Source organism: Somniosus microcephalus, chromosome 21, assembly GCF_052327205.1.
Source record: "Somniosus microcephalus isolate GS21.2 chromosome 21, FLI_Smic_1.0, whole genome shotgun sequence".
Classification (NCBI taxonomy): domain Eukaryota; kingdom Metazoa; phylum Chordata; class Chondrichthyes; order Squaliformes; family Somniosidae; genus Somniosus; species Somniosus microcephalus.
The window spans coordinates 12,513,785-12,541,300 of record NC_141007.1 but is presented as its reverse complement, the minus strand read 5'-3'; the positions used below and the strand labels follow the sequence as shown (position 1 = coordinate 12,541,300).

Here is a 27,516-nt window from a genome sequence, read left to right as displayed (position 1 = left end):
GGTTTGGCTGGAGTAATCAGGTCCCGCAATAGGCCGTACGTTCTTGCGCCCATTAAATTTAGCAATACCGATGCCTTTTTCTCATCAGCTATTTCGTTTGCCTCGTAATATACCTCGACTCTTTCCACATACGTGGTCCAGTCTTCTATTGCATTATCGAAGGCAATGATATCGCCAGTCTTTGGCATCTTGAAAATCTAAGATGGCGCCTCCCGCGCTTTTCCTTCTTCCCCGCCGAGTTAAGATGGCGCCTCCCGTGCTTTCCCGCCGGTGCCGCTGCTGCCAACGCTGTTGCTGGTGATTATATTTATTTTACTATCCTGTAATGGCGACGCCCTATGGTCTTCGCGCCTCCCCGATCGCTGCTGCCAATGCCGCTCTCCGCGGTATTTTAATTTTTCTATCGCGCTTCAATATTTGCTCCGTTAATTGAAGAACCGTTCCCGTCGTGGAGTGGACCCTCTGGGACACTTCCCTCCCTCTTCTTAGGTCCGAACGCTGCCCGGCTTCGAAGCACCGGCCGCGCCCTGTGTGCTCCACCCTCTCTCTCTCTCTTTTCTTCCCGACTCGCTGCCCGGCCCCGTTGCAGAGCCACCCGATCGAGCTCTAGCCCGCCGCAGCCCAGGAAGGATCAGTGCACTACCTGCCACCAGCCCGATTAGCTGGGAAACCACAGACTGGAGAACCAAGCTTGGCTCTCGACAATCTCTCCTGCAACTTTTCAATTCGATGATTTGGAGGGCGGTTGCCCACGGTCGACGCCCGTTTCTCGAGTTTCTTTCGATTATTTTTTTTTCTTTCTTCTGGCTCCGACCTTCAATAATGTCGTCTGAGGTGCTGCCGAGTTGCAGGTAAGTTCGTTTCTTACTCGTCGCCAGTATTATGTCTGTGTATAATTGAGACACGGACTGCAGGAGTTGATTATAACAAGTCTTTACTGAATGGAGACAACCTGGAAACTGAAACTACAGAAGCCTGCTGGGGCCTTTTATACAGGGGTGGTCACTGCCGGTACTGCAGTCTGAGACCAGTTATTCCCTTAAAGGTACATACACAACACTAATCACTCTCTCAATATGTCCTGCCACCTTCAGGGACCTATGCACATTAACTCCCAGGTCCCTCTGTCCCTGCACACTCTTTAAAACTGTGCCATTAAGTGTATATTGCCTCTCCCTGTTCCTTCAGCCAAAATGCATCACCTCACACTTCTCCGTATTAAATTCCATCTGCCACTTGTCTGCCCATTCTGCTAGCCTTTCTATGTCCTGTTGCAGTCAATTGGTATCATCCTCACTGTTTGCCACACCCCCCAGGTTTGGTGTCATCAGCAAATTTAGAAATTCTACTCTGTATTCCAATATCCAGGTCATTTATATATATCAAAAAAAGCAGTGGCCCCAGCACTGACCCTTGGGGAATCCCACTGTCTACCATCCTCCAGTCTGAAAAACAGCCATTTACCACAACTTGCTGTTTTCTGTCCTTAAGCCAATTCCTTATCCAAGCTGCCACTGATCCACCGATTCCATGAGCCTCAATTTTGTTAACCAGCCTTCTATGTGAAACTTTGTCAAACACCTTCCAAAAATCCATATAGACAACATCCATTGCATTCCCTTCATCAATCTTCTCTGTTACTTAATCAAAAAATTGTTAGATTAGTCAAACACGATCTGCCTTTTACAAATCCGTGTTGGCTCTCCTTAATTAGATTAAGTGCCTGTTAATTTTTTCCTTGATTATTGTTTCTAAAACTTTACCCACCACTGATGTTAAACTGACCAGCCTGTAGTTACTAGGATTCTCCTTACACCCTTTCTTGAACAAAGGTGTCACATTTGCCACTTTCCAATCCTCAGGCACCTCCCCCGCAACTAGAGAAGATTGGAAAATTATGGCACGCCCTTCCGCTATCTCCTCCCCCAATTCCCTTAGCAACCTGGGATGCAAGCCATCTGGACCAGGCGACTTGTCCACTGTAAGCATACTCAGCCTTTCTAGTACATTCTATCTATCAATTTTCACCCCCTCCATTACTTCAACCTTTTCCACTGCTACCGATATTTTGTCAGCATCCACCTCCTTAGTAAACACCGATACAAAGTACTCATTGAGTATGCTAGCCTTGCCCTGCGCCTCTAAGCATATATCACCTTCTTTGTCTCTAATAGGTCCCGTCCCGCCTCTTACTGCCGCTTACTGTTTACATGCCGGTAGAAGATTATTGGGTTCCCTTTTATGTTAACCGCCATTCTACTCTCATATTCTCTCTTTGCCAATCTTATTTTCATCTTCAGTTCCCCTCTCAACTTATTGTATTTGGTCTGGTTCTCCCTTGAAGAATTCACCTGACATGCATCATACACCCTCTTTTTTTGTTTCTTCATCTTCTCTATCTCCCTCGCCATCCAAGGAGCCCTTGCTTTGGTTCCCTTACCCTTCCCTCTTGTTGGAATGTATCTAGCCTATACTTGGAACATCTCCTCCTTAAAGGTCACCCATTGTTCCGTTACAGTTTTTCCTGTCAGTCTTTGGTTCCATTTTACCCTGGCAAGATCCTTTCGCATCCCATTGAAGTTAGCCCTATTCCAGTTTAGAATTTCCACTCTAGATTGTTCCTTGCTCCTCTCTATTGCTAATCTAAATCCTATGATACGATGATCACTCGTAACCAAGTGTTCTCTTGGTCGACCTGGCCCACCTCATTCCCCAGCACCAGATCCAGCAATGCCTCCTTCCTAGTTGGGCCAAGAGCATACTGGTCAAGGAAATTCTCCTGAACACATTTCAGAAATTCCTCCTCCTCCTTTCCCTTTACCTTAGCATTACCCCAATCGATATTTGGGTAATTAGAGTCCCGGGAGTTATTGGCCCAGAAATTGCTGGAGCGAGTGCTGCGACTTGGACTTATTTCCAATAGAGTGACTTAAGAGTCTAATTAGGTACAGAAAGGGAAATAAAGAGAGGGAAAGAAAGAGAGAGGATTAAGAGTGAGAGGAAAAAGAGAAAGGAAAAGAAAACAATTATAAAATTATATTTTTTTAATTTAAGAACCTCTAGGAACAATGTATGACCTGCAGGAGTGAGACTCCAGTTTCACTGTTCCCTTCCTGGGCTTCCAAGGTTGCGTTTCATGTCAGGACCATAAATCACATCATTAACAGGGTTCTTACAACATGAATTACCAGCTGTGGTGAGATTAATTCGCATTAACAGCGTGAAAGCAACAATTTCGTGACACGCAATGGGGCGGCTCACAGCGAGATGGTCATTATTCCGGTGAGGCTAACAGTGGAGCGGTGCAAACGGTTCAGCACTTTGTGGCGAATCGGAACTTCTGGCATATCTCTCCCTCACCACAAATCGCTGTGTTTTCTATGCACTGATAATGGCGGCCGCCGTGAACTCGCCATTATTTTTCCAGCAATCTCCCGGGCCTCAGCCTGCCCGGTCCTGAATAGCTTGTCCCCACCTCAGCCCTCACCTGCACGACTACTGCCCTGAGTTAAAGTCGGGGCTCGTGTTTTCAGTATCAGTGTTCCTCCCAAAGTTGCATTTCTCTGGTGCTGGCTGTGCCTGACCTTTTCCTTTGCAGGGAGAGAGTTCATGAGTGGCGTGAACCCTTCTTTTCCCCCCATATGAATCTCGTGATGATGAGACTTGCAGGGTAATTGTCCCTTTAAATCACCTGCCTTTCGAGACTAGCAGAACCCTCTTGTTGCAAGCAATGTGAGTGCACACAGCGGTTGTGTGTTAAGGGTGATGCTTCACTGTGTACAGAGATCGCTCCTTTGTATAAGCCAGTCACCCAGGCAATGACACAGAAAGGCTACGAGAGGCAATGTGGTGAGTGAAGCCTCTATCGTTGGTACAGGATATGCAGTGGGCACAGTGCCTTGACTTACCTTGGCAGTGGCAGGGTGAGGTCAGTGAGACTCTTCCTGCACTGCGTGGCAATTCTCGGAGTGTTGGAGGTGGCACCAGCTGCTTCAGTGCCCTCCCTCCAAACAGCATAACATTCACAGATGCATCTGAGAATTTGGGTGCCTTTCTGTTCCTCCCCCCTCCTTGACTGCTGTTCCTTCAGACATTCTTCTACCTGGGGCTCCTGCTCTCGAAAAAGACCTGCCGGCATTTTAATTAGCCGCAGCAATTTAAATCTTCAATTTCCCTCCCTCTGAGCGGCTGTAGCCCAATGATGAGGTGTGTTACTGCTCCTAACAGGCTCGGCATCTATAATTAGAGGCCTGGAGGAAGCACCGGTGGGTGATAGTGGGGTCCCGTGGGTGATAGTGGGGTCCCGTGGGTGATAGTGGGGTCCAGTGGGTGATAGTGGGGTCCCGTGGGTGAGAGTGGGGTCAGGTGGGTGAGAGTGGGGTCAGGTGGGTGAGAGTGGGGTCAGGTGGGTGAGAGTGGGGTCAGGTGGGTGAGAGTGGGGTCAGGTGGGTGAGAGTGGGGTCAGGTGGGTGAGAGTGGGGTCAGGTGGGTGAGAGTGGGGTCAGGTGGGTGAGAGTGGGGTCAGGTGGGTGAGAGTGGGGTCAGGTGGGTGAGAGTGGGGTCCCGTGGGTCAGAGAGGGGTCCCGTGGGTGAGAGTAGGGACCCGTGGGTCAGAGAGGGGTCCCGTGGGTGAGAGTGGGGTCCCGTGGGTGAGAGTGGGGTCCCGTGGGTGAGAGTGGGGTCCCGTGGGTGAGAGTGGGGTCCCGTGGGTGAGAGTGGGGTCCCGTGGGTGAGAGTGGGGTCCCGTGGGTGAGAGTGGGGTCCCGTGGGTGAGAGTGGGGTCCCGTGGGTGAGAGTGGGGTCCCGTGGGTGAGAGTGGGGTCCGGTGGGTGAGAGTGGGGTCCGGTGGGTGAGAGTGGGGTCCGGTGGGTGAGAGTGGGGTCCGGTGGGTGAGAGTGGGGTCCGGTGGGTGAGAGTGGGGTCCGGTGGGTGAGAGTGGGGTCCGGTGGGTGAGAGTGGGGTCCGGTGGGTGAGAGTGGGGTCCGGTGGGTGAGAGTGGGGTCCGGTGGGTGAGAGTGGGGTCCGGTGGGTGAGAGTGGGGTCCGGTGGGTGAGAGTGGGGTCCGGTGGGTGAGAGTGGGGTCCGGTGGGTGAGAGGGGGGTCCCGTGGGTGAGAGGTGGGTCCCGTGGGTGAGAGGTGGGTCCCGTGGGTGAGAGGTGGGTCCCGTGGGTGAGAGGTGGGTCCCGTGGGTGAGAGGTGCGTCCCGTGGGTGAGACGGGGGTCCCGTGGGTGAGACGGGGGTCCCGTGGGTGAGAGTGGGGTCCCGTGGGTGAGAGTGGGGTCCCGTGGGTGAGAGTGGGGTCCCGTGGGTGAGAGTGGGGTCCCGTGGGTGAGAGTGGGGTCCCGTGGGTGAGAGTGGGGTCCCGTGGGTGAGAGTGGGGTCCCGTGGGTGAGAGTGGGGTCCCGTGGGTGAGAGTGGGGTCCCGTGGGTGAGAGTGGGGTCCCGTGGGTGAGGGTGTGGTCCCGTGGGTGAGGGTGTGGTCCCGTGGGTGAGGGTGGGGTCAGGTGGGTGAGGGTGGGGTCAGGTGGGTGAGGGTGGGGTCAGGTGGGTGAGGGTGGGGTCAGGTGGGTGAGGGTGGGGTCCGGTGGGTGAGGGTGGGGTCCGGTGGGTGAGGGTGGGGTCCGGTGGGTGAGGGTGGGGTCCGGTGGGTGAGGGTGGGGTCCGGTGGGTGAGGGTGGGGTCCGGTGGGTGAGGGTGGGGTCCGGTGGGTGAGGGTGGGGTCCGGTGGGTGAGGGTGGGGTCCGGTGGGTGAGGGTGGGGTCCCGTGGGTGAGGGTGGGGTCCCGTGGGTGAGAGTGGGGTCCCGTGGGTGAGAGTGGGGTCCCGTGGGTGAGAGTGGGGTCCCGTGGGTGAGAGTGGGGTCCCGTGGGTGAGAGTGGGGTCCCGTGGGTGAGAGTGGGGTCCCGTGGGTGAGAGTGGGGTCCCGTGGGTGAGAGTGGGGTCCCGTGGGTGAGAGTGGGGTCCCGTGGGTGAGAGTGGGGTCCCGTGGGTGAGTGTGGGGTCCCGTGGGTGAGAGTGGGGTCAGGTGGGTGAGAGTGGGGTCAGGTGGGTGAGAGTGGGGTCAGGTGGGTGAGAGTGGGGTCAGGTGGGTGAGAGTGGGGTCCCGTGGGTGAGAGTGGGGTCCCGTGGGTGAGAGTGGGGTCCCGTGGGTGAGAGTGGGGTCCCGTGGGTGAGAGTGGGGTCCCGTGGGTGAGAGTGGGGTCCCGTGGGTGAGAGTGGGGTCCCGTGGGTGAGAGTGGGGTCCCGTGGGTGAGAGTGGGGTCCCGTGGGTGAGAGTGGGGTCCCGTGGGTGAGAGTGGGGTCCCGTGGGGTCCCGTGGGTGAGAGTGGGGTCCCGTGGGTGAGAGTGGGGTCCCGTGGGTGAGAGTGGGGTCCCGTGGGTGAGAGTGGGGTCCCGTGGGTGAGAGTGGGGTCCCGTGGGTGAGAGTGGGGTCAGGTGGGTGAGAGTGGGGTCAGGTGGGTGAGAGTGGGGTCAGGTGGGTGAGAGTGGGGTCAGGTGGGTGAGAGTGGGGTCCCGTGGGTGAGAGTGGGGTCAGGTGGGTGAGAGTGGGGTCCCGTGGGTGAGAGTGGGGTCCCGTGGGTGAGAGTGGGGTCCGGTGGGTGAGAGTGGGGTCCGGTGGGTGAGAGTGGGGTCCGGTGGGTGAGAGTGGGGTCCGGTGGGTGAGAGTGGGGTCCGGTGGGTGAGAGTGGGGTCCCGTGGGTGAGAGTGGGGTCCGGTGGGTGAGAGTGGGGTCAGGTGGGTGAGAGTGGGGTCCCGTGGGTGAGAGTGGGGTCCGGTGGGTGAGAGTGGGGTCCGGTGGGTGAGAGTGGGGTCCGGTGGGTGAGAGTGGGGTCCGGTGGGTGAGAGTGGGGTCCGGTGGGTGAGAGTGGGGTCCGGTGGGTGAGAGTGGGGTCCGGTGGGTGAGAGTGGGGTCCGGTGGGTGAGAGTGGGGTCCGGTGGGTGAGAGTGGGGTCCGGTGGGTGAGAGTGGGTTCCCGTGGGTGAGAGTGGGGTCCGGTGGGTGAGAGTGGGGTCCGGTGTGTGAGAGTGGGGTCCGGTGGGTGAGAGTGGGGCCAGGTGGGTGAGAGTGGGGCCAGGTGGGTGAGAGTGGGGTCCCGTGGGTGAGAGTGGGGTCCCGTGGGTGAGAGTGGGGTCCCGTGGGTGAGAGTGGGGTCCCGTGGGTGAGAGTGGGGTCCCGTGGGTGAGAGTGGGGCCAGGTGGGTGAGAGTGGGGTCCCGTGGATGAGAGTGGGGTCCCGTGGGTGAGTGTGGGGTCAGGTGGGTGAGAGTGGGGTTCCGTGGGTGAGTGTGGGGTCAGGTGGGTGAGAGTGGCGTCCGGTGGGTGAGTGTGGGGTCAGGTGGGTGAGAGTGGGGTCCCGTGGGTGAGTGTGGGTTCAGGTGGGTGAGAGTGGGGTCCCGTGGGTGAGAGTGGGGTCCGGTGGGTGAGAGTGGGGTCCCGTGCGTGAGAGTGGGGTCCGGTGGTTGGGCACGACTCTCGCCCTGCTGCTTACCCATCAATCAGAATAAAATCCTGCCCAAGGTCTCAGGCTGCCAGCGATCAGATGGAAAATGCTAGCAGTGAGTTGTGGTCTCTCTTTTCTATCCTGCCACTCTTCCCTTCACAGACTCTGCAGAGACTCAACGGGGCGGCTTTGAAAACTACGTGGACAATCTATTCGATCCGGTGTTTTCACATGGGGGAGAGGTGAGTATGAAGGGATAAGGTGACATTAGCAGATAGGGTGAGTGAGTGGGGTGCATGTGAACGGGGGGTGGGGCCGAATGAATTGGTGGGATGAGTGTGAGTGAATGGGGTGAGCGGTTGGGGTAGTGGATAGGGTGAGTAGGTATGGGGAATGGGTGAGGGTGAGTGGTGGGATGAGTATGTGGGATGAGTGTGAGTGTGTGGAGTGAGTGTGAGTGTGACTGGTGGGGTGAGTGTGTGGGGTGAGGTGAGTGTAAATGTGTGGGGTGAGTGTGAGTGGTGGGATGTGTGAGTGTGAGGGGTGGGGTGAGAGCGAGTGTGAGGGGTGGGGTGAGTTGAGGAGTGAGTGTGGGATGAGTGTGAGTGTGTGAGGTGGGTGAGTTTGTGGGGTGAGTGAGTTTGTGGGGTGAGTGCGGGGGGGTGAGGGTGAATAGGTGGGGTGAGTGTGAGTGGTAGAGTGAGTGGGTGAGGTTGCAATATATGATGAATGTGTCAGTGACTGTCCGAGCTATCGGGTTCTGACAGGATTTTTCCGATACACTTTGCAGGAAATGGAGCGATCAAGGGATCTAAACAGGCGGATGAAAGGAGGAGGAGGAATAGGCCCATCACAGGTTGGAGGATACATGACGGCAGGTCAGTGAGATATGCACTGACACGTGTTTGTGTCGTTGGACTCGTTTCTATAAGGAGTACGGGTGGGCCTATTTGTGTAAATAAGAACGACATGGAGTGTCTGGAAGATTTAAGTGGGTTGTGGAGCATTCAACATGGCTGAGTGTGAGCTGGGGAATGGGGTGAGTGTGAGCTGGGGAATGGGGTGAGTGTGAGCTGGGGAATGGGGTGAGTGTGAGCTGGGGAATGGGGAGTGTGAGCTGGGGAATGGGGAGTGTGAGCTGGGGAATGGGGTGAGTGTGAGCTGGGGAATGGGGAGTGTGAGCTGGGGAATGGGGAGTGTGAGCTGGGGAATGGGAAGTGTGAGCTGGGGAATGGGGAGTGTGAGCTGGGGAATGGGGAGTGTGAGCTGGGGAATGGGGAGTGTGAGCTGGGGAATGGGGAGTGTGAGCTGGGGAATGGGAAGTGTGAGCTGGGGAAGGGGGAGTGTGAGCTGGGGAATGGGGAGTGTGAGCTGGGGAATGGGGAGTGTGAGCTGGGGAATGGGGAGTGTGAGCTGGGGAATGGGCTGAGTGTGAGCTGGGGAATGGGAAGTGTGAGCTGGGGAATGGGGAATGTGAGCTGGGGAATGGGAAGTGTGAGCTGGGGAAGGGGGAGTGTGAGCTGGGGAATGGGGAGTGTGAGCTGGGGAATGGGGAGTGTGAGCTGGGGAATGGGGAGTGTGAGCTGGGGAATGGGGAGTGTGAGCTGGGGAATGGGGAGTGTGAGCTGGGGAATGGGCTGAGTGTGAGCTGGGGAATGGGCTGAGTGTGAGCTGGGGAATGGGCTGAGTGTGAGCTGGGGAATGGGGAGTGTGAGCTGGGGAATGGGGAGTGTGAGCTGGGGAATGGGGAGTGTGAGCTGGGGAATGGGGAGTGTGAGCTGGGGAATGGGGAGTGTGAGCTGGGGAATGGGGAGTGTGAGCTGGGGAATGGGGAGTGTGAGCTGGGGAATGGGGAGTGTGAGCTGGGGAATGGGCTGAGTGTGAGCTGGGGAATGGGGAGTGTGAGCTGGGGAATGGGCTGAGTGTGAGCTGGGGAATGGGAAGTGTGAGCTGGGGAATGGGGAGTGTGAGCTGGGGAATGGGGAGTGTGAGCTGGGGAATGGGGAGTGTGAGCTGGGGAATGGGGAGTGTGAGCTGGGGAATGGGCTGAGTGTGAGCTGGGGAATGGGGAGTGTGAGCTGGGGAATGGGGAGTGTGAGCTGGGGAATGGGGAGTGTGAGCTGGGGAATGGGGAGTGTGAGCTGGGGAATGGGGAGTGTGAGCTGGGGAATGGGGAGTGTGAGCTGGGGAATGGGGAGTGTGAGCTGGGGAATGGGCTGAGTGTGAGCTGGGGAATGGGCTGAGTGTGAGCTGGGGAATGGGCTGAGTGTGAGCTGGGGAATGGGCTGAGTGTGAGCTGGGGAATGGGGAGTGTGAGCTGGGGAATGGGCTGAGTGTGAGCTGGGGAATGGGCTGAGTGTGAGCTGGGGAATGGGCTGAGTGTGAGCTGGGGAATGGGGAGTGTGAGCTGGGGAATGGGGAGTGTGAGCTGGGGAATGGGGAGTGTGAGCTGGGGAATGGGGAGTGTGAGCTGGGGAAGGGGGAGTGTGAGCTGGGGAATGGGCTGAGTGTGAGCTGGGGAATGGGGAGTGTGAGCTGGGGAATGGGGAGTGTGAGCTGGGGAATGGGGAGTGTGAGCTGGGGAATGGGGAGTGTGAGCTGAGTGTGAGCTGGGGACTGGGAGTGGGCGGAGTGTGAGCTAAGGAATGGGGAATGGCCTGAGTGTGAGCTGGGGACTGGGAGTGGGCGGAGTGTGAGCTGGGAAATGGGGAGTGAGAGCTGGGGTGTGAGCTGGGGACTGGGAGTGGGCGGAGTGTGAGCTGGGGAATGGGGAGTGTGAGCTGGGGAATGGGGAGTGTGATGAGTGTGAGTGTGGATGTGAAGTGTGAGCTGTGTTGTTTAAACCCTGTGTGTGACCTGCTCACTCTCCGGTAGCGGTATTGATTGATTTTCTTTGTGCACAGGTATGCCAATGGTCCCCAACTACTCGATGGGTATGTACCCTCTCTTTATTTCACTCAGTGTGTCCTCTATTGTCTGTGTACATTCTGTGGTTTAAATCCTTATTCTTCATTCAATAGCCTCCCACACTGTTGGAGTGCTGCCTAGCTTGATAAGAGCCCATGGAAACCACATGATCAATGCACACATGATATTGTAGGCAAGCAATGGCCCAATCCCGTCTAATATTCCCAGGATCTGCGCCTTCACGCAGGTTTGTCCCCAGCTTTCTTTGCTCCTCACTTTGGGCCTTTCCTCTGGGTGGTGACGTAGCTGCCACAAAGGTTACCCAGTACTCGCAGAATGCCACATGACACAACAACATCAACTTACATTTATATAGCACCTTTAACGTAGTAAAACATCCCAAGGAGCTTCACTGCAGCATTATCAAACAGAAATTGACACTAAAACAAAGAAGGAGACATTAAGACAGGTGACCAAAATCTTGGTGAAAGAGATAGGTTTTAGAAGGGTCTTAAAGTAGGAGAGGTAGAGAGGTGGTGGTGTTTAGGGAGGGAATTCCAGCGCTTAGAGCCCAGGCAGCTGAAGGCACGGCTGCCAATGGTGGAGCAAAAACAATCGGCGATGTGCAAGAGGCCAGAATTAGAGGAGCGCAGAGATCAGCCATGATCTCATTGAGTGGCGGAGCAGGCTCGAAGGGCCGAAAGGCCTACTCCTGCTCCTATTCCTTATGTTCTTATCTTGGAGGGTTGTAGGACTGGAGGAGGTTACAGAGATTGGGAGGGGAGAGGCCATGGAGAGATTTGAAAACAAGGATGAGAATTTTAAAATTGAGGTGTTAACATAATTGGCTCTGCCCCAGGTGCTGTATGACTGTTGGACCATATTTACGCAGACATGTGGAAAAAGAGGGCATGTGATGCAAGGGTGAACTGCATACCACTGATCCTGATGTCTCTGGGGGTTGTCTAAATGCCCCCAGTGATGTAGAAGTTTGGTCACTTTCACTCCCACTCAGAGTGCTGCTTAGATGATGCTCCCTACCTGTACATCTGATTCCAGAGACCTCCTTAGATGCTAAGGGATATTTTCTGAGTAAACACTGATGAGTGGGGAGCCTCACCCATCACGGTTGTATACCAGAAATGATGAGTGCACTCAGAACATTCCCCCGCTATTTCCCTCCGAGGTCCAAGCATGTCATCTGCACTGGGGAGTGAGTCCCGTAAATTCATCTCCACTAACGGTGAACCTGTGAGGCCGTGTCTCCTGCTGTTGCTGCCCCTCCTTCACCAAAATAATTAGCAGCGGCCGACTTGATGTGTTCCCCACGCTGCGGAGTTTGTTGAGAGACATTGCTAATGTCACTGGAACTCTGCTAGCCCCCTCTGGAACTTTAACACCAGCTTCAAATGGTACAAATTAGCATGATGTAAAAGTGAAATAAGGAATTTTGCCTGTTAACTACTACTTAAGCAAACAAAAAAGGGTTAACTTGTTAACTAACATTAGAAATATTTACTCCCATCAGCAAGTTTAGTTAGCAGCATGGGCAAAAGCTACCACTCACTCCATTAACACCAGACCACAAATCCGTTACAGTCCCCACCACATGTGGAGAGCGCGTTCATGCTAAGGCGATTTGCCCGTTATACGCGGTGGACGGTAAAATCAGCTGATTGAAGCTGCCTGGAGTCTCCATCCGTAGTTAACAACTACGGAAGGCAGTGGAGAATTTGGCAGCTTCAATCACGTACCTGGAATTAAAATCTGCAATTTATTCTGAGGCAGGCTCGATAATAGGTTAAATACACCATCACAAACATTTAGGGGGGAAAATTGGCTCGCGTCCCCTTTGGGGCAATAACTTAAGTAGCGCCCCGAAAAAGTTAGCGCCCCGCACCCGAAATTCAATGGTAGCGCCCCAAGCAGGAGGCGGGGCGCTACTGGATGCACTCCTCCTCCTTCTTTCTAAGGGCACTTCCATTGAATATCATGGCATTACGTGCAGCAGCACCCCACAGCAGGAGGCCGGAGAGGGCAGGTGCTGGCAGGCGGCCCAAAAAAAAGGCCGCCCGGCACCTGCCCTTTAATTATTGCTGCCCTGGCTGCAAAAACGCCCCCCTGACCCTTTCGGACATAGTGTCCGACAGTAGGTCAGGGAGCGCAAACCAAGCTTGTGGCCGGGGCGCGAGTGGGACGCTGCGCACGGCGATGACATCATTGCCGGAGGCTCAACGCCGCAGGGCGCTACTGGCTACTGTCGCCACTAACCTCCTGCTGAATTTCGTGCGAGGTGTTGGCGGTGCCGCGCCCGGGTGCTAATTGCTTTGCGTAGGTCACCAGCGCACAGCTGAGATACTGTGGGGTGATCAGATTGGATCACCTGCAGGACTCAAACATTAGAGTAACAGAGCCAGCTGAGATAGGCAGACTGCTCGTTTCAGGTCGATGCCATTAAATCATAGAATCTTACAACACAGGAGGCTGTTCGGCCCATCGTGCCTGTACCAGCTCTTTGAAAGAGCTCTCCAATTAGCTCCTTCCCCATAGCCCTGCAAATGTTTCTTTTTCAAGTATATGTCCAATTCCCTTTTGAAAGTTACTATTAAATCTACTTGATATGCTTTCAATGTTAGAGGATGCAGAATGAATACAAAAGATAAATTACCTATCTTCAAATGTTATGCATCCACCACACACCATGATCCTATCCACATATCCCTGCACTCTCTAGGGGTACTATTTTGGGATGGGAGGGAGTATTAAGAGGTTAGTTTCGATTTAGCTTTAGGTCAGAATGAACTGGTGCAACGGTGCCGGTCCTGAGGTTTTATATATCTAGTGAGTAGGAGAGCACGTTTTACAATACCTATCTGCAATGACATAATGGTATTTCCCTGTGTGTGTTCAGCACATGGGTATCCCCAGAATCTATCTAGCTAAGACACACTTCTATAGTGTGTGGGGGATGCAGAGCATTTCAAGAATGGAGAAGGCTGCAACCGGTAGGTAATCTATCTCTCTTTCTTGTTCAGGTGTTCCAGCAATGCCACAGATGCAACAGATGCCCACTGTACCTGTTTATCAGCCCATGCCTTTAATGGGTGCAGCCATGCCTGCGATGCAACCAATGCCTGCGATGCAACCAATGCCTGCGATGCAACCAATGCCTGTGATGCAACCAATGCCTGCGATGCAACCAATGCCTGTGATGCAACCAATGCCTGTGATGCAACCAATGCCACAGATGCAACCAATGCCACAGATGCAACCAATGCCGGCAATGCAACAAATGCCTGCAATGCAACATGTTCCTATGATGGAACCAATGGCACCATCTATGCCAGGTAACTGTGTGTTACAGGGTACCTCTCTTCCTCTCCATCACAACCTGTCTGGCCTCTCTCTACTCAATCAGTACTACTATGGTCAGTGCTCCTCTGAACTTTCCACTGTTGTTCCTCCAATGTTGCAAATACACTCTTCCTGCTCTCTACATCCCCACTGGGTTGAAATCAAGACAAGTCACTGGCCTAGAAATTTGATGGCCCGGCGCCTGTTTTTCAGGCACTAAATATGTGCCATGCTTCCAATATGGCGAGCAGGAAGTGCATTGCCTGCCATTTTGGTAGAAGCAACAAAAAAATGTGTCCCGGGCCCACGCCTGATACAGGTGTTAGTCTCTTTATATATGCAAATAAAGGGCCTAACACCTGATTGAGGTATCATGTGCAAAATTGGGTTGCCCTGAACGCAGCTGGCGCCGGGACGCCTGCATTCAGGAAAATCAGGTCTACATGCAGCCTAACCGGCAGTCCTTAAAGGGACCGCCACCAAAAGGGGAAGTGTTGAAAAAGAATGACCTGAATGTGGATCCAGGTTGAGCAGTACTCCTTTCGGGCCTACATTAAAACCACGGGCCACTGCTCGCCCCCTCCCGATTGACCTCCCCACACCCTGTCCTGATCAACCCCCCTCCGTCCTGATTGACCCTCCCCCATCCCGGTTGCCCAATCGGCCTCCCTTTCTCAACCATCTTCTTCTCTTGATCATCCTCCTCTCCTGGCCGCCCCCCTCTCAATCTCCTTCCCTTCTCCTTTAAGCGCTTACCTGAGGCAGCAGCCCAAAATTCACTCAGTTCCTCTTGACCATTGATCTACCTGGGGACGCCCAACAGGTGTCTGGAGCTCGCCAGTCTGATAATGAGGCCCAAGGTCCAATATCTGGTGGGCTGGTGTCAGCGTATTTCCAGGCCACTAACTCATTCTTTCGCAGTATCTCAAACATGAAGAACTCCTTATCTCCTTCTTCTCTAACAGGAACATAGGAATGTTCAGGAAGGTTAGAAGAATAAAATCATCCATCTCTAATCTTTAATGAGAGGGAGATTCTGACATATTTCTCCTAGCTCCGTGTGGCTCTCTGTCCCAGTATGGCTGGGCCCTGGAGCCAGGCAGCTGTACTGTCCCCATTTCTCTATCCCAGTTTGAATGCGCACCATTGCGGCCCCATGACTTTGTTCCGATTCAGACTCTTCCCCTTTGGTGTGTCGGGTTTCATTGTCCCTCTGACCCTGATATATAATACTAAATGTTTCTATCCAGTTCTGAATTTACTGCTTGACGAGGGATTGTCAGTACCCTGCTATCTTGTATTATCTTGATCTTGATGTCTGTCCGTTTGCCTATCTCTCCTGCTCTCAGTTTATTTCTTTCCCTGGGGTCAATCTTTTGCTCAGTTCTGCTCTCACCTGTTCTCTTTCTTTCTCTCTCGGTTTTGGTCTGTTTCTCTCTGTCTTTCACTCGTTCTCTGTCCTCCAATCAGCAGGCTTTTAAAACTGAAGCCCGGACCCACCTAATCACTGCCTCCTGATTCACTACAACTTTTGTTTTACTCTTTCCAACCTTGGTGGTATGGATGGACTTCATTAGGGGCTTTCACCTAGGTTTCTCAATTTAAAAACTGTGTGCTACTGGATCTCCCTCAGTTGCATAAACTTGGCTTGTATTCCCTTGGGTATAGAAAATTGAGGGCTGATCTAATCGAGTTGTTTAAAATTTTAAAAGGATTCAATAGGGTACATATAGAAAAACTATTTCCTCTGATCGGGGAATCAAGTACGAGGTGTCAAAATCTTAAAATTAGAGCCAGGCCGTTCAGGAGGGAAATCAGGAAACACTTTTCCACACAAAGGGTTGTGGAAATCTGGAATTATCTCCCCCAAAAGACTGTGGATGCTGGGAAGCAATTGGAGCTTTCAAGACTGAGATTGATAAATATAGTAATCTGGGATGTAATGTTTAAGTTATCCACCAGATGGAGCCAAAGATTAAGGTTTCACATTCACCAGTATTTAAGGTAATGGGTCATGTATTCAATGTCCTGGTACACCAGTTACTAAGGTAATGTGGCATTGCATTATGGGTATGACTCAGAGGTGAATCATCCATCTTGGCATCGTGCAGTTAGAAATACTGTGTTTTGCTTACAGCCTGTAAGAGATGTCTCTCTGCAACACCGTGTAATAAACAGTTGGGTTTTGGTTCCTATTAACTCGCTTATCTCAGTTTCTGACCTTATCACATATTGGCGATGAGGATCAACAGATCACATCTTGAAGAAGAAAAATAAAAGAGCGCTGAATAACCGATCATGGCTGCTATGGTAGGAAAGATCTTTGCTTTTGATGTTCAGACACAAACCTGGGATGAATACTGCGAGTTGCTGATGCATTTCTTTGAAGCAAATGATATAGATGATGTCGGAAAAAGGAGAGATATTTTGCTCACTTCCGTGGGAGGTCAGACGTATAGTTTAATGAGAAACTTATGCAGTCCTGAAAAGCCTGGAGACATAACATTTGCTAACTTAGTGGCCTTGCTGAAGGACCAGTTCAATTCCAGACCGAGTGAGATTGTACAGCGTTTCAAATTTAATTCATGGAACAGAAAACCGGGAGAGAATGTATTGGATTATGTAGCGGTGTTGAGAAAATTGGCACACGATTGCAATTACGGGAACAACCTGAAAGACATGCTGAGAGATAGGCTGGTTTGCGGGATAATGGATGATCGAATGCAGAGAAGATTATTGTCCGAGACTGGGCTTACGTATGAAAAAGCATTGGAACTTGCTCAAGCCATAGAGACAGCAAACCGAGATGTAAAAGAAATACAAGGTTCAGACTGGACTACTACAAAGCAAGTTGGAGGTCCGGTTAATGTGCACAAGTTAAATATGCATCAGAAACCACAACGTGAGCATGTAAAGGCATGTTATAGATGCAATGGCGATCACCTGGCGAGGGAATGCAGGTTTCTGGAGGAAATATGCCACAAGTGTGGGAAAAAAGGACATATAAAACGTGCATGCAGGGCAAAAGCAACCGTGGAGGAATATAAACCAAAAGGGGGAGGAAAGCAAAACCTAGGAAGAGAAGTGAAACAACAGGGAGCACATCACATCAGCGGAGAAGCTGAGAAAGAAGACGACATGTTCATAATGCATAGTATGCTAGAGAACATTCCAAAAGGTAATCCTATCACTTTGCAACTGACAATAAATGACTCTAAGGTCAACTTTGAAGTGGATACAGGATGCGGCGTAACCATAATGAGCAGGGAGGAGTACTCAAAATTGTGGAACCGTGCAAAAGTTCCAGAGTTAAAGTCTTGCTCTATACAGATTAAAACATATACCGGTGAGTGAGTGGCGACATTGGGTACAGCTACTGTAACTGTGCAACACAGGGACACCGTGGAACAGCTACCTGTAGTTGTAGTATCGGGTTCTGGACCAAACTTGTTAGGTCGGGGCTGGATACAAGAACTTAAATTAGATTGGGGAGCAATACATCAAATAGAGGGAGGCAAACAGTTGTCTTTGCAAGAAGTGTTGATTGAACATGAGAACGTGTTCAAGGAAGAACTTGGCACATTTAATGGCCCCCCAGCTAAGATTTATGTAGACAAGGAGGCACTGCCAAGGTTTTTTAAACAACGACCTGTGCCTTATGCCATGAAACCGAAGGTAGAGGCTGAGCTTGAGCGTCTTTTGAGAGAGAACATTCTGGAACCCGTGAAATGTTCAGAATGGGCAGCTCCCATTGTACCTGTTTTAAAACCAGACAATTCGGTAAGACTCTGTGGAGATTATAAATTGACAGTAAATAGGGTGTCTAAACTAGAACAGTATCCTATTCCTAAAACAGAGGATCTCTTTGCAAACCTGGCTGGAGGGAAGAAATTCACGAAGCTGGATATGAGTCATGAATACGTGCAGATTACACTAGTCCCTGTTCCTGGGACTAGGGACAGGGTCACTGGCAAGGCTTGGAAGCTAAGCTAGAGCCAGGCCTGGTTAGTACCTGGAGGGTTGACCATCAGGGAAGACCAGGTGCAGAAGGTCACGGAAGGAGCCCCGAGGAGGGGCGGTTGGTGAGAAGGTCACGGAAGGAGCCCCGAGGAGGGGCGGTTGGTGAGAAGGTCACGGAAGGAGCCCCGAGGAGGGGCAGTTGGTGAGAAGGTCACGGAAGGAGTCCCGGGAGGGGCGGCTGGTGAGCAGGCCCGGGTGTTGGGCTGAAGATTGTCGGACAGGAGGAATGGTGGAAATGGAATGGCGGCGCGCACAGACGCAGCGGCTTTGCTTCTCCCAGGACGGTGCTATTTACGTTTAATGTTAATGTTATTTGTACTGGACTCATGGGAGCTTGCAAGATCACATTTCATTGTTCATGTACTTGTGCATTGTACAATGACAATAAAGTTGAATTATTATTATGAGGAATCCAAGAAGTATGTAACCATAAATACACACAAGGGTTTGTTTACCTATAACCGCTTACCATTCGGTGTCTCATCTAGTCCAGCTATTTTCCAGAGGACTATCGAGGGTGTACTGCAAGGGATCCCACATGTTTCAATCTATCTGGATGACATTCTGGTGACGGGAAGAACCGACCAGGAGCATCTGAGCACTCTGAGAGAGGTACTACAAAGATTGGATAAGGCTGGGTTACGGCTCAAGAGGAGTAAGTGCACTTTCCTGAGGAATGAGGCCGTGTTCCTGGGACACAGAGTGGATGCCACCGGGCTCCATCCAATCAAGGAGAAGGTACAAGCACTGCAGGAGGCCCCAGCTCCTACCAATGTGACTGAGTTAAAAGCTTACCTGGGACTGCTAAACTATTATAACAGATTTTTACCAAACTTGGCAACAGTGTTAGCACCTCTTCACAAACTTCTGCGCAAGGAGACACAGTGGCAGTGGGGAGAGGAACAGAGGGTTTCATTTGAACAGTCCAAGAAACTGATGCTGTCCTCGGATGTGCTGGTGCAGTACAATGCAGAGAAAGACATCATTCTCTCTTGTGATGCTTCACCTTACGGGGTGGGGGTGGTTCTTTCACACAGCTTGGAAGATGGAACAGAAAGGCCAATAGGGTTTATGTCTCGAACTCTGACCCCGGCGGAAAAAAACTATTCCCAGTTAGATAAAGAGGGGTTAGTAGTAATGTTTGGGTTACAGAGGTTTCACAAGTACATATATGGTAGGAAATTCACCATATGCACCGATCATAAACCTCTTCTATCTCTTTTTAATGAAATGAAAGCAGTACCACAGATGGTGTCACCCCGGATCCAGAGGTGGGCAGTGACGTTGAGGGCATATGAGTATGTCATCGTTTACAAGGCGGGCAAGTACCATGGGAACGCAAATGCCTTGAGCCGTCTTCCACTGCCAGGCACACCTATCCGTGCAGCTCCAGAGGACAGAGTGTTGATGTTGGCGGACACGGACACGGCAATTGTGACCGCAGAACAAGTAAGGACATGGACCGGTAAAGATCCTGTACTGTCTAGAGTCCGAGAATGTGTGATGAGGGGTTGGCCACAGCATCCGGAAGGGACTGATTTCACACCTTACAGTGTCAGGAAGACAGAGCTGAGTGTGCAGGATGGTTGCGTGTTGTGGGGAGCACGAGTGATTATTCCACAGCCAGCACGACAGTCTATCCTAGGGCAACTACATCAGTGTCATCCTGGAGTTTCGCGTATGAAAGCCTTGGCAAGGAGTTACTTGTGGTGGCCAAAGCTAGATGAGGAGATAGAAAATCTAGTCAAGACATGCAGCGCTTGTCAAGTACACAAGAAGGCACCAGCAGCGGCTCCTCTCCACCCCTGGGAGTGGCCGGATAAACCATGGAGAAGATTACATGTAGATTATGCAGGTCCATTTGTGGGAAAGATGTTCCTTATAATCATTGATGCACATTCCAAATGGATGGATGTGTATCCTGTAAATTCTGCTTCATCTACTGTTACTATAGACTGCCTGCGTAGGAGTTTTAGTAATCAAGGGCTACCGGAGATCATAGTAAGTGACAATGCCACGTGTTTTGTGAGTACAGAAACAAAAGAGTTCATGAGAAACAATGGCATAGTGCACGTGACCTCAGCTCCATATCATCCGTCTTCAAATGGACTTGCGGAGAGAGCCGTACAAACATTTAAGGAGATGATGAAAAAAAGTGCAGAAGGGAGCTTGGCAACCAAGGTGTCACGAGTTCTGTTCAGCTACAGAATAACACCCCAATCTACCACAGGACTCTCTCCTGCTAAGCTGTTGTTAGGACGTCGACTACGCTCCACTCTTGACCTGGTTCACCCAGACCTAAAAAGGAAGGTGGAAAACCGACAAATCAAACAAAAGGAGAACCATGACAGAAGGACAAAGAGCCGCAGTTTTGGAGAAGGAGATGCGGTCCTTACCAGGAATTTCAGTTATGGTCCAAAATGGATTCCTGGCGTCATAGACTCAATGACCGGTCCAGTATCATATACGGTCATGGTGGGAACTGGTCAGGTAGTGCGCAGACATGTAGATCAGATACTGACCAGACAAGGGGAAATCGAAATGGAGGTTCCAGAGGAGATGTCGGAGGACAAGTTGGCCCCCAGTTATCCAAATGCATCAGTGGTACCACCACCACGAACAGAGCCAGTTCCACCTGGACCCCTTCGTCAAGAGGAAACCATCGTAGCAGAGTCAGATACTCTGAGTACTGCTCAGGAGCAGCAGGTGGCTCTACCACAACCAAGCAGGGACTTCACAGAATCACAGAAACCCCACAGTGCAGATAGAGGCCATTTCGGCCCATCGAGCCTGCACCGACACATATTCCACCCGATCCCCGTAACCCCACGTATTTAATCCCCCTAACACTAGGGACTTGACTGTAAGACGTTCACCAAGGCCTCACAAGCCGCCAGAGAGATTGATAACGACCTGCTAGATTCATTCAGTATGGACTATCGTTAAAGGAGTTTCCTTATGGGACTTTTTAAGAATGTTGTTAAGAAATTAATGTAAACTTAAGAGGGGGGGATATCTGGGATGTAATGTTTAAGTTATCCACCAGATGGAGCCAAAGATTAAGGTTTCACATTCACCAGTATTTAAGGTCATGGGTCATGTACTCAATGTCCTGGTACACCAGTTATTAAGGTAATGTGGCATTGCATTATGGGTATGACTCAGAGGTGAATCCTCCATCTTGGCATCGTGCAGTTAGAAATACTGTGTTTTGCTTGCAGCCTGTAAGAGATGTCTCTCTGCTACACCGTGTAATAAACAGTTGGGTTTTGGTTCCTAATAACTCGCTTATCTCAGTTTCTGACCTTACCACTCGGATATCACAATACATTTTTGTTAGGTAAGGGTATCAAGGGAGTTCAGGCGGGTAAATGGAGTTGAGGGGCAGATCAGTCATTATCTAATTTAATGGTGGAACAGGCTCGAGGGGCTGACTGGCCTACTTCTGTCCCCATGTCCTATGTTGTATGCTAGGTAATCGTGTGTCACAAGGTACCTTTCTATGTTTTACTAGCTTCCAGTGAATAGTTATCTCTGATTATGGGCCTTTTTCTGCAGCAATGATGATGCCACGGACCAGTGTGCCTCCGATGTCGTCTTTGCACCAGACATCTCAATACCCAAGATCTCATGTCTCACAGCCCGAAAACTCCTCCCAGCTAGCAGCCCAGCAACAGACTTTCATCAACCAGCAGGCACTCCTACTGGTGAGTGTACATGTTACACATAGACCATACCTACTGGCAGTTATACAGAGTGAAAAGTGTTGGATCGGTGGCCATATCAATCAAGAGATGTATGAACAAAGAACTGTATATAGACTGATAGATCTATGCACAGCAGATCTATTTTAAATACAAGCTACATTATTTCCCCCATGCCATTGTGAGTAAAGGCAGTTCTCAGTACTGAGCCATTCAGATCTGGAAGGTCCGAGGTTAAGACAAAAGCAAAATACTGCGGATGCTGGAAATCTGAAATATAAACAGAAAATGCTGGAAATACTCAGCAGGTCAGGCAGCATCTGTAGAGAGAGAAACAGGGTTAACGTTTCAGGTCGATGACCCTTCGTCAGAACTGGAAAAAGTTGGAGATGGAACAGGTATTTAAGCAAGTGTTGGGGCAGGGAGAGGGGGGAGGGGAGGAAAGAACAAAAGGGAAGGTCTGTGATAGGATGGAAGGCAGGAGAGATTAAGAGACAAAAGGGATGATGGTGCAAGGCAAAAGGAGATGGTAATGGGACAAGTTAAGAAACAAAAGATGGCTCTAGATGAAATGTAAATGGCACCGGCAGAATGATCGACAGCTGCCATGTGAGAGAGAGAAAAAAAAAATGATTGGGGCCGAGGTTATGGTCTGAAATTGTTGAACTCGATGTTGAGTCCAGAAGGCTGCAAAGGGCCTAATCGAAAGATGAGGTGCTGTTCCTCGAGCTTATGTTGAGCTTCATTGGAACAGTGCAAGAGGCCGAGGACGGAGAGGTCAGAGTGGGAGTGGAGCGGAGAATTAAAGTGACAGGTGACTGGAAGCTCGGGGTCACCCTTACGGACTGAACGGAGGTGTTCTGCAAAGCGGTCACCCAATCTGCATTTGGTCTCCTCAGTGTAGAGGAGTCCGCATCGTGAGCAGTGAATACAGTATACTAAATTGCAAGAAATACAAGTAAATCGCTGTTTCACCTGGAAGGAGTGTTTGGGGCCCTGGACAGTGGGAAGGGAGGAGTTAAAAGGGCAGGTGTTGCATCTCCTGTGCTTGCACGGGAAGGTGCCGGGCGAAGGGGAAGGGATGTTGGGGGTGATAGAGGAGTGGACCAGGGTGTCGCGGAGGGAGCGGTCCCTTCAAAATGCTGAAAGGGGAGGCGAGGGGAAGATGTGTTTGGTGGTGGGATCACGCTGGAGGTGGCAGAAATGGCAGAGGATGATCCGTTGAATGTGGAGGCTGGTGGGGGTGAAAGGTGAGGACAAGGAGAACCCTATCACGGTTCCGGGAGGGCGGGGAAGGGGTGAGGGCAGAAGTGCGGGTAATAGAATGGACACGGTCAAGAGCCATGTCAACCATGGTAGAGGGGAATCCTCGGTTGAGGAAAAAGGATTGACATGGGACAAATGCTGGCATTGCCAGCGATGCCCTGATCCCATGAACGAATAAAAAAAATGTCAGAAGCACTGGTATGGAAGGTGGCATCATCAGAGCAGATGCGGCGGAGACGGAAAAACTGGGAGAATGGAATAGAGTCCTTACAGGAAGCGGAGTGGGAGGAAGTGCAGTTCAGGTAGCTGTGGGAGTCAGTGGGCTTATAGTGAATGTTTGCCAGAGATGGAGACAGAGAAGTCAAGGAAGGGAAGGGAAGAGTTGGAGATGGATCATGTGAAGGTGAGGGAAGGGTGGAAATTGGAAGCAAAGTGAATTAAATTTTCTAGTTCAGGGCGAGAGCAGGAAACGGCACCGATACAGTCATCAATGTACTGGAAAAAGAGGTGAGGGAAGGAACCTGAGTAGGACTGGAACAAAGAATGTTCCACATATCCCACAACGTTTAATTTGGAGGAAGTGAATGGAGTCAAAGGAGAAGTTGTTCAATGTGAGAACAAGTTCAGCCAGGCGGAGGAGGTTGGTGGTGGATGGGGATTGGTTGGGCCTCTGTTCAAGGAAGAAGCAGAGCGCCCTCAGGCCATCCTGGTGGGGGATGGAGGTGTAGAGGGATTGTACGTCCACAGTGAAAAGGAGATGGTTGGGGCCAGGAAACTGGAAAATGTTAAAGTGGCGGAGGGCGTCGGAAGAGTCGCGGATGTAGGTGGGAAGAGACTGGACAAGGGGAGAAAAGATAGAGTCGAAATAGGAAGAGATACGTTCCGTGGGGCAAGAACAGGCTGAAACGATGGGTCTACCAGGGCAGTCCTGTTTGTGGATCTTGGGAAGGAGGTAGAAGCGGGCTGTGCGGGGTTGGGGAACTATGAGGTTGGCGGCCGTGGAGGGAAGATCTCCAGAGGAGATGAGGTCAGTGACAGCCTTGGAAATGGTGGCTTGATGTTCGGTAGTGGGGTCATGGTCCAGGGGGAGGTAGGAGGAGGTGTCAGAGAGTTGGCGTTGAGCCTCCGCTGGGTAGAGGTTGGTTCGCCAAACAACAACGCCATCCTTGTCTCTCTCACATGGCAGCTGTCGATCATTCTGCCATTGCCATTTACACTTCATCTAGAGCCATCTTTTTTTTCTAAACTTGTCCTATTACCATCTCCTTTTGCTTTGCACCGTCATCCCTTCTGTCTCTTAATCTCTCCTGCCTTCCATCCTATCACAGACCTTCCCTTTTGTTCTTTCCTCCCCTCCCCCCTTTCCCTGCCCCTACACTTGCTTAAAAACCTGTTACATCTCCAACTTTTTCCAGTTCTGACGAAGGGTCATCGACCTGAAACGTTAACTCTGTTTCTCTCTCTACAGATGTTGCCTGACCTGCTGAGTATTTCCAGCATTTTCTGTTTTTATAACATAAGAATTAGGCGCAGGAGTCGGCCATAGGGCCTCTCGAGCCTGCTCTGCCATTCAATAAGATCATGGCTGATCTACATCAACTCCACTCTCCCGCCGTATCCCCATATCCCTTGATTCCCTTAGTGCCCAAAAATTAATTGATCTCAGCCTTGAATATACTCAACAACTGAGCATCCACAGCCCTCTGGGGCAGAGAATTCCAAAGATTCACAACCCTCTGAGTGAAGAAATTTCTCCTCATCTCAATCCTAAATGGTCGATCCCTTATCCTGAGACTATGACCCCCTAGTTCTAGACTCTCCAGCCAGGGGAAATAGCCTCTCATCATCTACCCTGGCAAGCCCTCTAAGAATTTTATACATTTCAATGAGATCACCTCTCATTTTTCTAAACTCCAGAGAATATAAACCTATTTTACTCAATCTCTCCTCATAGGACAGCCATCTCATCCTAGGAATCAATCTAGTGATAATTTTGATCTATTAAATCTCGGCTTTACATTCTCTGCTCTAATGAGAAAATCTCTGCTCCTCTGCTCAAAGCAGAGCCCGAAAAGGGAGTTGAACCCTGGACCCTCAGATTAGAAGTCTGATGCTCTACTGACTGAGGTATCAGGGCTCCATTGAGCTATCGAGGTTCCATTGAGCTATTGAGGCTCCATTGAGCTATCGAGGTTCCATTGAGCTATCGAGGCTCCATTGAGCTATCAAGGTTCCATTGAGCTATCGAGGTTCCATTGAGCTATCGGGGTTCCATTGAGCTATCGGGGTTCCATTGAGCTATTGAGGCTCCATTGAGCTATCGAGGTTCCATTGAGCTATCGAGGCTCCATTGAGCTATTGGGGTTCCATTGAGCTATCGAGGCTCCATTGAGCTATCGAGGCTCCATTGAGCTATCGAGGTTCCATTGAGCTATCGGGGTTCCATTGAGCTATCGAGGCTCCATTGAGCTATCGAGGCTCCATTGAGCTATCGAGGTTCCATTGAGCTATCGAGGTTCCATTGAGCTATCGAGGCTCCATTGAGCTATCGAGGTTCCATTGAGCTATCGAGGTTCCATTGAGCTATCGGGGTTCCATTGAGCTATTGGGGTTCCATTGAGCTAGCGAGGCTCCATTGAGCTATCGAGGTTCCATTGAGCTATCAAGGCTCCATTGAGCTATTGGGGTTCCACTGAGCTATCGAGGCTCCATTGAGCTATCGAGGTTCCATTGAGCTATCGAGGTTCCATTGAGCTATCGGGGTTCCATTGAGCTATCGAGGCTCCATTGAGCTATTGAGGCTCCATTGAGCTATCGAGGTTCCATTGAGCTATCGAGGTTCCATTGAGCTATCGGGGTTCCATTGAGCTATCGGGGTTCCATTGAGCTATCGGGGTTCCATTAAGCTATCGGGGTTCCATTGAGCTATCGAGGCTCCATTGAGCTATCGGGGTTCCATTGAGCTATCGGGGTTCCATTGAGCTATCGAGGCTCCATTGAGCTATCGGGGTTCCATTGAGCTATCGGGGTTCCATTGAGCTATCGGGGTTCCATTGAGCTATCGGGGTTCCATTAAGCTATCGGGGTTCCATTGAGCTATCGAGGCTCCATTGAGCTATCGGGGTTCCATTGAGCTATCGGGGTTCCATTGAGCTATCGAGGCTCCATTGAGCTATCGGGGTTCCATTGAGCTATCGGGGTTCCATTGAGCTATCGGGGTTCCATTGAGCTATCGGGGTTCCATTGAGCTATCGAGGTTCCATTGTGCTATCGGGGTTCCATTGTGCTATTGGGGTTCCATTGAGCTGTCGGGGCTCCATTGAGCTATCGAGGTTCCATTGTGCTATTGGGGTTCCATTGTGCTATTGGGGTTCCATTGTGCTATTGGGGTTCCATTGAGCTATCGAGGCTCCATTGAGCTATCGAGGTTCCATTGAGCTATCGGGGTTCCATTGTGCTATTAGGGTTCCATTGAGCTGTCGGGGCTCCATCCCCAGTCTGTGCTGAGTTAGCTGGTGTCAGCCAGGACAGTTGTAAGGGTGCTACAATTGGCTTCTGTGCCTCTGCGAATGTGCAGGGAAAAATCAGCCAGAATTCCTGTTCCTCTTCACTCGAATGTGCTCATGTGTAGACGTCATACAATCATACAGCATAGAAAGAGGCCATTCACCCCATCGTGCTTGTGCCGACTCTTTGAAAGAATTATCCAATTAGCCCCACTCTCCTGAAAATTTTCCTCTTCAAGTATTTATCCAATTTCCTTTTGAAAGTTACTATTGAATCTGCTTCCACCACCCTTTTAGGCAGCGCATTCCAGATCACAACTCGTGTAAAAAATTCTCATCTCCCCACTAGTTCTTTTACCAATTACCTTAAGTCTGAGTCCTCTGGTTGCTGACCCTCCTGCCAGTGGAAACAGTTTCTACTTATTTACTCTATCAAAACCCCTTGTAATTTTCAGCATCTCTATTAAATCTCCATTTAACCTTTTCTGCTCTAAAGCGAACAATCCCAGCTTCTCTAGTCTCTCCAAATAACTAAAATCCTTCATCCCTGGTGTCATTCTGGTAAATCTCCTCTGCATCCTCTCCAATGCCTTGACATCCTTGTTCGGTGAGGACAGGATGGAATTCAGCGGTGGTACCCTCCCTCCTCCTGTAGCCAAATAGCCTGTTGACGCTGGTGTACGACCTCAGTATCCTGTTTGATCCTGAGCTGAGCTTCAAATCCAACATCCTCGTCACCACTGAGACTGCCCATTCCCACCTCTGTGATACTTTGCACCTCCATCCCTACCTCACGTCCATTATTGTTGAAACCCTTATACAATCCTTTTGTCAATTCCAGACCTGATTACACCAAATCTCCCCTTCACGGCCTCCCAAGCCCCACACTTCACAAATTGCAACTCATGCAAGACTCAGCTGTCTATCTCCTATCCTGCACTAAGTCCCACTTCCCTATCGCCTTTGTCCTCACCAACCTTTGCAGGATCCCCAGTCCGCAAGACAAGATCCCAGTCTTCATTTACAAATCCTTCTATGGCCTCATCCCTCCCTCACTCGGTAACCCCCTTCAGCCCTATGTTCCTGCACTCACCCTCTGCTCCTGTGACTCAGGCCTCCTTTGCACCTCCCTCCACTCCTCCATTGGCAGCAGAGACTTCAGTTATCTTGACCCCACACTCTGGAACTCTCTCCCTAAACTCCTCCCGCACCCCACTCCCCCCCCCTCCACCTCTCTCCCTTCCTTCAAAAGCCTCCTTACACTCCACCTCTTTCATCTTACCTTCAATCACTACCTCTAATTTTTCTCCCACCACTGC

General features: G+C 51.1%; 1 protein-coding gene across 1 annotated transcript in view; it reads left to right on the top strand.

Annotated features, from left to right (window-relative positions):
* Nucleotides 1-27,516, top strand: part of LOC147102608 (unconventional myosin-XVB-like) — a 326,297-nt gene that overhangs the window by 193,461 nt on the left and 105,320 nt on the right. Inside the window, exons 10-14 of the mRNA XM_085963249.1 lie at nucleotides 7,603-7,682; nucleotides 8,231-8,318; nucleotides 10,344-10,373; nucleotides 13,383-13,694; nucleotides 21,280-21,428. Of these exons, the coding sequence (XP_085819375.1) occupies nucleotides 7,603-7,682; nucleotides 8,231-8,318; nucleotides 10,344-10,373; nucleotides 13,383-13,694; nucleotides 21,280-21,428 (659 nt within the window). The remainder of the gene's footprint in view (nucleotides 1-7,602; nucleotides 7,683-8,230; nucleotides 8,319-10,343; nucleotides 10,374-13,382; nucleotides 13,695-21,279; nucleotides 21,429-27,516) is intronic.